The sequence below is a fragment of the Stegostoma tigrinum genome, chromosome 24, assembly GCF_030684315.1.
Source record: "Stegostoma tigrinum isolate sSteTig4 chromosome 24, sSteTig4.hap1, whole genome shotgun sequence".
NCBI classification, from domain to species: Eukaryota; Metazoa; Chordata; class Chondrichthyes; order Orectolobiformes; family Stegostomatidae; genus Stegostoma; species Stegostoma tigrinum.
This window is the reverse complement of record NC_081377.1, coordinates 574,186-588,046: the sequence shown is the minus strand read 5'-3', so window position 1 is coordinate 588,046 and position 13,861 is coordinate 574,186. Positions and strand designations below refer to the sequence as shown.

Sequence of the window (13,861 nt, the reverse complement as noted above, 5' to 3'; positions counted from 1 at the left end):
CTCTCGGCATTAGGGATGGGCAATAAATGCTGGCCTAGACAGTAATGCCCTCATCCCATAAATGAATTAGAAAATAAAAGCAGGACCTCTAAGCTAGTAATGGCAGGATTACTCCCTGTGCCATGTGCTGAAGAGGCTCGGAACAACAGGTACAATTGATCATGTGGTAAAGAACTGTGGAGGAGGACGGCTTCAGATATGTGGATCATTGGGATGTCTTCCAGGTAAGGTGGGACCTATACAAGAAGAACAGGTGTGTCAGGGACCTGGAACCAGAGCAGCAGGTCAGCAAGTATAAAGACTGGAGAAGAGCTTAAGACAAAGACAAATATAGCTAAGTGGAAGGGCAGTTAGGGAGAAGTTGCTGGGCTCAGTGAAACTGCAGGCTTGGTTCGTATTTGCTTTAATTCAAGAAGCATAACAGGAAAGATGGATGAACTTTGAGCCTAGATTAATGTATGCAATTATGATGTTGCCATCATAGGGATGTGTTAGAACGAGGGACAGGATTGGCAGCTTAACGTTCTAGGATATCGATGTTTTAGATAAGACCAAGGAGGAAACAAAAGAGATGGGAGAGTTGCATTACTGGTTAGGGAGAATATCACAGCTGTGTTGAGGGAGGACACCCTGGAGGGATCTTGCAGAGAGGCATTATGAGTAGTGCTTAGGAAGAGTACAATCCCAATGCTGGGATTGTACTACCGACTTCCCAGCTGCCAGCAGGGAGATAGAGAAAGAGTTATGTAGTCAGTTTCTGGAAAGATGTGAAAATAACTGGATTGTTGTGATGATTGATTTTAACTTTCCCCATATTAACTGGGACTCGCTTAGTGCAGGGGGTTTGGATGGAGAGCAGTTTTTTTTAGGTGTGTCCAGGAAGGTTATTTTGAAACGGTATGTTGATAGTCCAACAAAGCGTGGGCCATAATGCATCTGGTATTAGGAAAGGAACCTGACCAGGTGATCAGCGTTTCAGTGGGGGAGCATTTTGGGAATAGTGACCATAATTCCATTAGTTTTTGATATTTATAAATAAGAAACAAGAGTGAGCCTCAGATGAAGGTGTTAAATTAGGGGAAGGCCAATTATAACCAAATTAGGCACCAAATGGAGATTGTGGATTAGGAGCAGCTGTTTGAGGGTAAATCCACATCTGACATGTGGGAATCTTTTAAAGACCAGTTGTTAAGAGTGCAGGACAGGCATGTTCCTCTAAAAATGATGGACAGGAATGGCAGGACTTAGGCACTTTGGATGAAAGGGGAAATTATCAACTTAATCGAAAGGAAAGGAAGCACACCTAGGTTTAAGCAACTGAAAACAGACAATGTCCTTAAAAGAATATAGAGAAAGTAGGAAGGATCTCAAAGAGTTGTTGGGAGGGCTGAAAGTGACCATGAAATTTTCTTAGCCAGCAGGGTTAACGAGCATCCCAAGGCATTTTATACACGCTTTAGGATCAAGAGGGTAGCTAGGCAAAGATTAGGTCCCCTCAAAGATAAAGGAAGGTGGTTGTGTGTGCAGCTAGAGGAAATGGGTGAGATCATTAATGGGTATTTTAAAGCAGTACCCACCAAACAGAGGGATGTTGAGGTTAGGCAAGGATATGTAAATACTCTCAGGCAAGTCAACATAATGAAATAGGAAGTTTTGGGTGTCTTGAAATACATTGAGGTAGACAAGTCAACAAGCCCAGATGGGATCTATCCCAGGATACTGTAGGAGGCAAGGGAGGAAATAGCTAGGGCATTGGCAGATATCTTCACACCCTCTTTGGCCTCGGGTGAGGATCCATTTGTCTAGAGAATGGCAAATCTTGTTTCTTCATTTAAGATGGGAAGCAGAAATAATCCAGGAAATCACAGCTCCCTTAAAAAGGAGGTCATCTGATCAGTAGCTGGAAGTTGTTACGGAGCAGGCTGATCACCTGCTCTGGTCTGATTCTTCGCCAAGTTTGCATAAAGGGGTTCACTTATAAGCATTGTATGTGTAAGATTTCTGCAGTATTTTGGAGTAGACTGTGCTTTAATATAGAAAATTGAGTGTATTCCAATTCAGAACTGTCTTGTGATCAATCTTCAGAGTAAACCTGACCAGAAACCTGAGGGAAAGCAGGATTAAAAGTGACAAATGGATGCCTTGAGGGAATTTAAAAACAACCATGCACAACAACATGTAAAATTAATCATCAATAAGCATTTACCCCATGTGAAAATACCAGCCTCTTTATTAGCTCCCTAATTCTTCTCACTCACTTTGCATCCTGCATTCTGTACTCCTGTATTTATGGTAACTTGAAATATCACTAAAAGGACAGGCTCACAGGTGGCTCCCCATGCTGCTGAAGGACTCTAGGACTGGGTGGCCATCAGGTCCTGACAGTAAATCATTGATAGCTGACTCAGTAGAGGGACAAAGCCCCTGAGCACCCTGGTCTCGTCCTCTCTGCTCCTGAGCAATTCATCTGAGAGTGGACACTCGAGTCTTGCCACATACTGTTGTCCTTAGAGACAGAGGGAACCAGGAACTCAGCCACGCAGATTGGCAACAGCAACGGTCTGGAAGCTGTGGTCTATGATGTGCTCTGATTTGGTTCCACAGTTACAGACTGTGCTTCACTGAGGGTAGAATCCCTGACTACACCCTGGTTGCTTCTTCCCTAGGAGCTTGTTGCAGCTGCATGCACGAAAAGCCACGAATATCCAATATGGATAGAAGAAGTACAGATTTGACAACCATGTCTCCCGCAGGTCCTCTCAGTTCTAAAGATAGCAATAAAGCTAAGAGGGGATTTAATAGAGACATACAAGATGATCAGAGGATTAGATAGGGTGGACAGTGAGAGCCTTTTTCCTAGGATGATGACGTCGGATTGTACAAGTGGGCGTAGCTGCAAATTGAGGGGTGATAGATTTAAGACAGATGTCAGAGGCAGGTTCTTTACTCAGAAAGTGGTAAGGGCGTGGAATGCCCTGCCTGCCAATGTAGTTAACTCAACCACATTAGGGGCATTTAAACATTCCTTGGATAAGCATATGGATGATGATGGGATAGTGTACGGGGATGGGCTTAGATTAGTTCACATGTCGGCGCAACATCGAGGTAGATAGGGTGGTGAAGCAAGTGTATGGCATGCTGCCTTTATTGGTTGGGGAATTAAGTACAAGAGTCAGGATGTCATGTTGCAGCTTTGTAAGACTTTGTTTAGGCTTGTTTAGAGTTGCCACATTACCGGAAAGATGTGGAAGCTTTGGACAGGGTGCAGAAGAGATTTACCAAGATGCTGCCTGGATTAGGGGCTATAAGCTGTAAAGAGAGTCTTGAAAAGCTTGGGTTGTTCTCTCCGGAGTGGCGGATTCTGAGAGGAGACTCAATCGAAGTCTATAGGGAGATGCACAGATAGGTTTGATGGCCAGGATGTTTTTTTCACAATTGAAATGTCTACGGGGCATGCACTTAAGGTGAGAGGGGGAAAGTTCAAAGGAGATGTGAGGCGCAAGTTTTTTACAGAGTGGTAGGACTCTGGAATATGCTGCCAGAGATAATGGTGGAAGCAGATACAATAGGGACATCTAAGGGACTTTTAGATAAGCATATAATTATGCAAGGAATGGAGCAGTATGGATGCAAGGCAGCCAGAAGGGATTAGTTTAATTTGTGTCATGTTTGGCACAAAATCATGGGCTGAAGGGGCCGTTCCTGTGCTGCACTGTTTTATGTTCTGAGAGTTATAATCGGTGGTGTCACTGTTTTCTCCTCATTTTTATTATAAAATTGAATCACTTCATGAATCTCTACAATGAAGTTATCTGTCTATATCCTATCAATATCCTAACTAACTTCTGTTACTATGCTCAAAGGTTACTAAATTTTCAAGATTCAAGTCATTTGTAAAGTTTGAAATGATGTCCTCTGTGCCAAAATGTAGGAACAAAGGGATCTTGGCACATTTGTCCAGAGATTCTCAAAGGCAGCAGGACCATTTAATTGGGTACTTAAAGGCAAGCATCTCATCTGTATTCTTATCAGTTGAGGCATAGATTAAAAGAGCAGAGTGGTCAAATTGGAATGGTACAGAACTTTGTTAGACCACAGCTGGAGTACTGTTTGCGGTTCTTGTCACTGCACTATAGGAAGGATAGAGTCATAGAGTGATACAGCACAGAAACAGGCCCTTTGGTCTAACTTGCCTGCAGTGACCAGATATCTTAAACTGATCTAACCCCGTTTGCCAGCATTTGGCACATATCACTCTAAACTCTTCCTATTCAAGCCCTCATCCATACGTGTTTTAAATCTTGTAATTGTATTTGGATCTGCCACCTATTCTGGCAGCTTGTTCCACACAGGCACCACCCTCGGCATGGAAGTGTTGACCCTTGGGACCCTTTTAAATCTTTCGTCTCTCACCATAAACATATAGTCTCTAGTTTTGAACTCCCCTATCCTGGGAGAAAGACCTTGGCTATTCATCACATCCATGCCCTTCATGATTTCTTTTACCTCTATAAGGTCATCCCTCAACCTTCTATTTTATCTTCCAAAATCATGTTGTTGGGTTTGGTTGCAGGTAACTCTGGTCAATGATAACTTAGTGTCTCTTACTGTCTATCTAGTGGCATAATTTGTCTTATTTAACTGATAAGCTGTACCCAAATGGATGAGCCTATCAAGTGTCTAACCCACCTCATTTTCTCCAACGGATATATGTGTTGCCTTTTCAGTTGGGGATGGTTTAGTGAAAATCTGTTTGTGTATACATCAACTTCAATAACTGATCTTTAGTACCGGCCAAATGTCTGATGATTGATGTATTCATTCTCATTCTGTGGCTAACAGTCCAGTTCTTTAGCTAACAGGCCATCAACTAAGGCTATTTAAAAATATTAATTAGACCTATGTGTGCTATTACTCTGACATGCCAACAACGAATTCTTTAACGGGTATCTGAAAAGCAGCCTGACTGACTGTACATCATTGTAATAACAGATTCAGTTTATGCATTTAATGAAGGATTGTCTCAAAACTTCTCATTCAAATGCTATGGTTTTTAGTGATCCTCAATTATGTTTAACTTGACAAAAGGTAAGCAATCAAACTTTTTATATCTTTAAAGTGCACTTTCAAACAATGGCAGGGACAGGAACCAACACAGGCAGGAATTTGCAATGGCAGCAAATGTCCTACTTGGACTTGAGCAGATGAGCTAACACAAGATTTGCAATTAACAGGCACAATAGCAGAAAATCACACGAAGACATGCCCAATAAAAATAATGTTTGGGAAGTGGCTGGAGTGAAACAGAAACAAGGAAAATGGCAAAACAAAGAAAAATAAAAATGGGCATGATTGAGCTGGACAAAATAACTAAGAGAGAAAAAAAACAGAATAAAAGAGGCACAATACTGAAATTTTGTTTGTTATAGGTACCGTAAAACATAAGGAAAGAACCAATTTTGGTTACAAATGAAGGGCATTGGCCCTCTCAAATCTCATCCTTTAATATAGGTAACTCCAATTTCTTTCTTCTGATTAGTTCACCAGTTTCATGTTCTCAGTGGGGAACCAAGCTGAAAGGTTGGAGATAAAATAACATCTGGATAAAAAATATACAATCTGTACCCCCATTGCTGGCAGAGCTGGACTGATTCATATTTCCCACGTGCAAAATAGACGTTTTCTGTCTTTTCAAACTTGTATGGGGTGTAACCTGCAGAGGAAATAGCACCCCGACAAACGTGAAGGCCTTACCAATTCTAGGTAGTAAAGATAATGGTTTTGGCAGGTTCTGTGAAGAAACCTTGTCAACAACCACAGTGCACTCTGCAGATACAGCACAGTGGCGGAGGGGCTGGAGACTTAAGTGATTGGATGAGATACTAACCTTTTCATGAGTATCTGTGGAGCTGCCCCATAGAGGGCAATATCCCAACATGCTGTATTTAACTCTGTTAGCAACACCTTCCATCCCTTTGTCAATGGTTGCAATAAGCTAATAGTGATGGTGGGATTTAGGAAAGGCAAGGAACTAGGTGGAATTGGCTGGGCTAAATTTGTACTGCTTCTGAAAACTAGATTGACATTAGCAGTTTTCCATATTGATGCAAGTGTGATTATTATAGTTATGTTGACTTAGCTTAACTAACACCTCGGCTAATCAAAAACAACAGATCCTTAACACTGTGACCATAGCCTTTATTGCAACCAAAAAAGTCAGATGTTTTGTGGTATCTTGTGCAGTAAACTGTTATTTATAAAGATAGGGACCTGTGGAGGAAAACAAAAGTATTTGTTTGACAGTACTCCTGCCTGAAGATGTTTGCAAATGTTTCAACAATGTCTATTGTACTCACATAATGAGATAAACCATCAGTGAGGATGGAGTTTTACATGGAGCATCTTCCTCCATTGGCTATTAAATTGTTCACTTCCATTCATGATTGGAAGTGTCAGGATTGCAGAGTTTTGATCTGATCCATAGTCATATGACATAGCTTCATTCATAGCTGGATTTTTTTATGGTTTGCATGCAACTGTAATAGCTTATTGTTATTTATGAATTGTGTTGAAATAGGAATAGATGAAGTTGAAAGGAATCTAGAATATTTATATGTATAACGCTCAGTATGTTTAACATATAGTATGAGAAACAAATAATAAAGCCAATTTTATTTTGCACTAAATTATAGAACTTGGCCATTATTGGACAGGACAGCACTTACCGCTCATCCCTAATTATCCTTGAGAACTAGCAGTGAGCTGCCCCACAGAATCACTGAAGTCCATGTAGTGTAGACAGACTGACAGCTGATGAAGAGGGACCTCCAGGCATTTCAGCCAGCAAGAGGGAAGGCACAGCGATAATCAGGATGATACATGGCTTGGAGGTGAATTTGCAAGAGGTGCCATCTGTCTAGTGCCCTTGTCCTGTTGTGGGCTTGGAAAACACTTTTAAAGCCTTTGTCAGTTTTGCAGTGCATCTCCAATTGGCATACACAATTGGGACTATGCTTTGATATGGTGGGAGTGAATGCTGAACATATTTGATGGGGTGTGATTCAAGTGGTCTGCATGTCCTGGGTGGTGTAAGCATCTTGAATGTTGTTGGAACTGCAAATATCTAGGAAAGTAGAAAGCCTTCCAGCATAGTCATGATTTGTGCCTTGTAGATACTGGGTTTGCTTTAATGAGTCAGGTGTTGTGTTGCTTACTGTAGAATTCGCAATCTCCAATCTGTTCCTGGGGCCAGAATATTACATGGCTTGTCCAGTTCAGGTTCTGGTCAATATTAACCACTGGCTCGTTGATAATGGAAGATTCACTGATAGCAATGACATTTTTATGTCAAGGGCCAATGCTTGGATTCTCTCTCAATGGTCATTTCTTGGCACTATTGCTACCCATCAGCCCAAACCTGAATGTTGTCCAGGTCTTACTGTAATTGAACAAGGTTGGCTTCAGATTTGTGGAGTCATGAATATTACCGAACACTATGTAATCAACATACTACATCCCACTTCTAAGCTTATAATGGAGAGAAAGTCACTGATGAAGATGAAGATGCAGCTGAAGATGGCTGGTTGGGAACATTACCCTGAGGAATCCCCGCAGTAATATCCTGTGGTTGAGATGATTGAACTATACAACTAAAACTGTGGGGTACAATTTAGAGAAAGTCATTGTCAAACTACCTGGTACTTTGTTCAGACTATACCTAATACATTGTGTTACATTCTGGTCACCAATGCAAAAGGGATTCATATAGATATCAGACATAGTGCAGAGATGAGCTTCAGTAAAAAATATTAGAGGTTTGAGTTATGAGCAGAATTTAGCTTCACACCCTTTGAGAAAGGTATCCTGTGTGTGAAAGTAAACTGTGTGAGTAAGTCAGAAACATAGATAAGCAAGACATGGCAGCAATAGAACAAACACTAATCCCAATCAAGAACTTGAGGGCCAAGAATGATGTACACATTTTTCACACATGGTGGAAAGAGCACTTGATTACACGAGTAGAGGGAAAATCCTAACTGCCACTTAAAAACCAATTGGATGCTGCAATACAAGAAGTGGAGTGATTCTGCCTGGATGCGCTAAGATGGGATGAACAGTCTGCCTAATCAGTAATTCTCCTGTCGCCTTGTGCCATATAGCATATAACTATGACGTGAATTCAGGTTGAAAAATTGCTTAATGCATTAATTGGATCCCCTAGGCAGTTTGTCAGTGGATGCAGCATCAGCCTTAATGCTTCAGATAGCAAATAATTGAATTTTTTTCAAAATATTAAAGATTTACTGGCATAGGCTGAGTTCTTAGCAAGATTAGAAATGTGTTGTTTCCTGTAAGCAGACACCTCTCCTGAATAAGTGTGGATCGTGTACTTAGTTATTCCCAGGATTTGACGGTGACTGGTAGCCTCACAACAGAATGGCAAGCTGCAAACTGGTCTCACTTCTATTGCAACAGCTCCAAATGTAAAGGGGCCCAAAAGTAGGTGACATTATTTGGGCCCTACCATGAGTGCTGTGTCTCTGTACAAATATAAATGTTGCTGAGGAGAATCACTGGGCTTGATTTTAATAGCAGTAGTATTTCCAAGCCAGCAGGAAGGGAAGGGGAGGCAAGTGAGGAGAATTTTGAACCATATACTGTGAAATATTAGCTGTACAACAAATTTTATTTTATCATATTCCATTAGACAATTTGACAGTCTTAACTCCATGTGGGGTGGGCAGCACTCTGGGACAGGCTGTGCATACAGATCAGGAAACAGAAACTAAGAATTCTGTAGATTCAGTTTCCCATGGGTGGGCTGAAGTATGTGCAATCTCAATGACATTCCAATCCCTCATAGGTGAAATAACTCTCCAGCGGCTGACATCCATCACCAAACATTCTTTATTCATAAATGCATAGCCTTTGACACTAACACTGCCTCTCACTGAGTTAGGCATTCAGGGTCATTATATGCCTGGCATTCATCCTTTTATGTCAGCCAAGGCTTCCTGGTTGGGCCAGATTAATAGCCCCAATCAGGGAAATCCTATTCCACGGGGCCCAAATAGAATCACGACAATTGGGATCTAATTATTCATCTGGGGGTGAAACATTTGGATAGGAGTGGTGTTTCAATGCTAAAGAAGGAGTTTCTTGACTTTCAAGCACTGCCATAAAGGCAGATTGCTACACCTAATGCTCCACGGTGCTGCTGAGTATCCCAAAGCCTGTAAAACCCAACTGGCCAGGACTAATTTTGTACTGGAAATTAGTCATAAGCTTCTCTACCTCATAATAGTAACTAATCAAACAACTCATTTCCTGAGTCCTAACACGAAACATCAACTTTCCTGCTCGTCTGATGCTACCTGGCCTGTTGTTTTCCTCCAGCTTCATACTGTGTTATCCCATTTCCTGAATGCCATGTGCTACCTCAAAAAAGCTGGAAATGAATTGGTGAAGTCAACTTTGAGATTTGCAACATTTTATGCTTCACCAGACTCTAACACGACCATTTTGGGTATAAAGATTTCCACCTTATTTTCACCGACAGCACAGTCAAGTTGATAGCAACTAGGAGCACTCTACACCTGGCATGTTAAACAAATTGGCCACATTTGGATTAAAGTATGGAGCCAGTAAACAATGGACAAAGACTACACTCTTTATAATCTATCATTGTGATTTGTTGTTGTTTATGTGATATAATTATTGTAGAAACTCTAATTTTAAAGTGGCGTTAAATGGGCTAGTAGCTATATTTCTGGGAAAGTGATTTTATTTTAAAGTATCAGAAACTCATTTTGTTTTCACACTGGATCAAAACAGTGATTCCAAAAAGCATGTAACTTAAGGTGAATGACAAGCAAGATACTGAATAAGATGATTGCTTAAGATTTTACTAATTTGAACTTTCACTATCTACAGTAAAAGAAGCCAGAGGCCAAAAGCAAGCTTAGTTGAGAAGGAAAGATCCTTACCAGCAGATGGGCTGTTTGGCAGGCTTGCAGTGGTCAAAGTCAGGGATATATCAGTGAGTGAGCTTCTCTATATGTCTCAGGGAGAGATGGAGACAATCACATCTAGTGATTATCGAGAAACTCACCAAAAAGACATGCTTGTGATCTCATCGGTTGAGTGTGATCACAATGGAGGTGGATGCAGTGGAGATTCACCAGGATGTTGCCTGGGATGGAGCAGTTTAGATCAGAAGAGAGGTTAGATAAGCTTGGGGTGTTTTATTTGGAGCAGGGAATGCTGAGAGAGAACCTAATTCAGTTGTATTAGATTTTGAGGTACGTGGACAGGGTAAATAGAAAGCAGCTATTCCCCTTAGTTGAAGAGTCAGTAACATGCGGGCAATTATTTCAAGGTGAAAGAAAGGCCTTGAAGGATTTGAGGAAAGCTTTTTTACCTAGAGGATGATGGGAATCGGGAATGCACTGCCTGGAAGGGAAACCTTATAACCCTGGAGGCACCGTGAGTGTAAAGGCAGGAAGCTGGCAGCTGCACTGCAGATGTGTCAAGAATGTAATTTGGACATGGCCTTCAGCATCAAGTGGTGTGAGGCAATTGAGAGGTTTCATTTCAGCTGGAAAAGTGGATCCAACACTTCCCACCTCATTTTCCTGCCACTAAATGTAATTCTTCCCAACTTAAAACAGACCATGAGGGAATCTCCCTCCCATTGACTCAAACACAGACTTTAGAGAGAGAAAAAAAGAAAATACTGGTGAAACTGAACAGGTCTGGCAGTGTTTATGAGGAAAGAAATTAAATTAACATTTTGAAACCAATATAACTCCTCATCAAAATGCCTTTAGAGTTCCGAGGCTTTTCGTAACAGCCAGAGAGCTGCTCAAACACACAACTGACAGCTTTATAGTGAGCACATCACATTCTTTTAACATGTTAGATTTTATTTTTTATTTACATACGACACATAGATTGTAGTGATTGTAACCAGGTTAGCTAGGTGGATCACATAGAATTTGAGTGCCCTGATTGGTGCTGTTAATCTGGTCCAATCAGGGAGTCCTGGAAGATATGAGCGTCAGGCATCCTGTTTACTCTGAGGGAGCTGGATCAGTGTCAAGGACTTTCCACGTATATATAAAGGGTGGCTTGGTGGTGGGATACTGACCTCCGTGGAGTTATTTTAGAGATAACACCATTTTCAAAAAGTGCTTGTAAATTATTGATTGGCTTTCCTCCCTTCTTCCACTTGGTGTTTCTTGTGACCAGGCTTTCAGGATCGGCTGTATCTCGGGAATTCTGAAACGAGCAGTTACACTTCAGTTGCTCTCCTCTCAGCTGATTGGAGAATTCTCTATCCATCTGCTGCTGTTTACATCTGTGCAATCAGAAATTAGGTGTGACTGGTATAGAACAGGAAGTATAACAGTCTCAAAGAGGAAGTGGCTAAATTGAAAGTGTACCTCGCAGCACAGGAAAAGTGATTGTCACAGAAGGGGAAACGTTGATAGTTACAACAGGAACTGTGGCAGATCAAAACATAAACAGAAGAGGAAGTATGACAATTACAGATTAGCAACAGTGTGCAGATTCCTATTGTTTTGTAAACCTATGGATTGATAGCAATAGTTCAACAATTGTGTGAGCAATTTACCTCGTGCATAACAGTATTTCCCACATTCACGGTCAGAATATCTATCACTGCTGAACAGATGAGATCAGCAGCAAGTTTATTAGATGTGGATTACAGAAGGGATGAGCAGGTTCAGATTGATTATTTCTGGGAGCATTGCTCAGTATCTACATGCTGTTTGTTTGAGGACACTAGAGAGCTCTGTTTCTCACAACATACACGGTTCTGGTCCACTGTATCAATCTTTGAACTTAAGCGTATCTTCTTCACATAAATGTCCCTGATATTGACACATGGTATACCTGCAGCCAACTTTCTTAGCTCTTGGTTGCGAATCACAACATCAATGGCTTGTTCCCGTCGATAATACTTTGAAAATCGGTTAAAAATGACACTAACCGGCAAAGCCACCATCAATAAGCCAAAAATGATGCAGATGCTGCCAATGAGCTTTCCTTGTATTGTGACTGGGTAAGTGTCACCGTAACCAACAGTAGTCATGCTAATGGTTGCCCACCACCATCCAATGGGAATGCTGTGAAGACCAGTTTCTTTTTCATCTTTTTCTGATGAATAGATGAGGGCTGAGAAGATGGCAATACCCACAGTCAAGAACACAATCAAGAGTCCTACCTCTTCATAGCTGTGTCTGAAAGTAGCCCCAAGTGATCTCAATCCAATGGAGTGACGAGCCAACTTCAGGACCCGAAAGATACGCATCAACCGAAGCACTTGTACTACTCGGCCAATGTTCACAAGCTCTGAGCTCTCATCATCTATACGTTCTACTGCCAGGGTGAGGTAGAATGGTAGAAATGATAAAAAGTCAATGATATTCAGTGGATTTTGGAGGAATTTGCAAATATATGGGGCGACCATTAACCTTGCTACATATTCAAAGCTAAACCATGCAATACAGGTAGATTCAACAATCAGGAAACCAAGGCCTTCCTGTTGCTCGTGGAATTCAGGCAGACTATGAACGCACATAGTCACAATGGAAAGCAACACAATAGCTAATGAGGATATTGTAAAAGCCTTGGCTGCAAAGGAATATTCTGGATTTTCTAAAATGAGCCACAATTTTTCTCTCTGTTTGCCACACAACATACGCTTAAAACTCTCCATTTGTTGAGGGATGGTGCTGGCATCTTCAGAACCTGTTAAGCTCAAATCATCACTCTGTGTGTCAAATTCTTTCTCAACTATATTCTCTTTCCGTTCATGATACTTGAACCTGCAGCAATGATGGATAGAGATCTCACCAATTCCCCAGTACTCAATCTCTTGGTTGAATGAGAATATACAAATCCCCTCCATCACATGAAGCTTGCCCGTGGAATAGAAATTTAAGACGTAGTGAAAGAAACTTGGATTTCTGTCAAAGTAATATTCATCTGTGTGCACATCATAGTCATCACACAATTCAAGGGTGTCCTCCCTTGAGGAACATCTCAGTAGCTTTCCCAATCTGGTCTCTGGGAATTTTAACAATGCCTTTTGCTCGACTTTTTGTTTCAGGCCCCCAACATTAATATTGATCATCTCCAGGTATAGCCTGTCTCTGTGGTAGAACTGTCCATAAACCATGATAAATGTGATAAATTGAGTTTAGAAATCTTCCTCAGAAAGTGGTGAGAGTTCAGAATCCTGTCTTTAAGAGCTCATCCTGTAGAAGCTGGTGAAGTGGTTTCTTCCCAGGGCCTTGTGAAAGCAGATCCCAGCTTCTTCTAATTCTGTAAAAGCATCAACCATAAGAGAGTTCAGGAGAAACATATTCCACTGAGTGGCAAGAACAATCTATCCAACTGAAATTCAAAAATGTGTGATTGAAAAGCCTTGGCTGTAAAGGAATATTTGGTTCTCTAAAATTAGTCACAATATTTCTCTGTTTGCCATACCACATACGCTTAAAACTCTCCATTTGTCGAGGGATGGTGCTGGCATCTTCAGAACCTTTTAAGTTCAAATCATGACTCTGTGTGTCAAATCCTTTAGAACATAGAACAATACAGCACAGTACAGGCCCTTTGGCCCACAATGTTGTGCCTTCCTATGATCCTACTAAGAGCAATCTACCCTGAATACCCCATTTTACTATCCTCCATGTGCCTATCCGAGAGTAGCTTAAAAGTCTGTAAAGTATTTGACTCCACTCCCACTGCCGGTGGCGCGTTCCACACATTCACCAATCTGTGTGAAGAACCTATCTCTGTTATCTCCCCTTTACCTTTCTCCAATCACCTT

General features: G+C 41.2%; 1 protein-coding gene across 1 annotated transcript; it reads right to left on the bottom strand.

The window, feature by feature from the left end:
- Positions 1–7,194: 7,194 nt before the first annotated feature.
- LOC125464870 (potassium voltage-gated channel subfamily S member 3-like) lies at positions 7,195–13,204 on the bottom strand. The gene is made up of 4 exons (XM_048557733.2): positions 11,834–13,204; positions 11,445–11,590; positions 11,150–11,359; positions 7,195–7,324 (listed from the first exon to the last, which is right to left on the bottom strand). Exons 1-4 carry the CDS (start codon positions 13,202–13,204, stop codon positions 7,195–7,197), a joined length of 1,857 nt encoding a protein of 618 aa, XP_048413690.2.
- Positions 13,205–13,861: the final 657 nt, after the last annotated feature.

What these genes read in the sequence shown, in the direction of transcription:
- LOC125464870 (XM_048557733.2), bottom strand. Translation starts at nt 13,204, where the DNA reads ATGGTTTATGGACAGTTCTACCACAGAGACAGGCTATACCTGGAGATG. An exon ending in ATACAGTGGACCAGAACCGT is followed by an intron (nt 11,591 to 11,833) that starts GTATGTTGTGAG and finishes ATCAATCCATAG; the next exon opens with GTTTACAAAACAATAGGAAT. An exon ending in TCTAAAATAACTCCACGGAG is followed by an intron (nt 7,325 to 11,149) that starts GTCAGTATCCCA and finishes CATTGCTATCAG; the next exon opens with TGAATCTTCCATTATCAACG.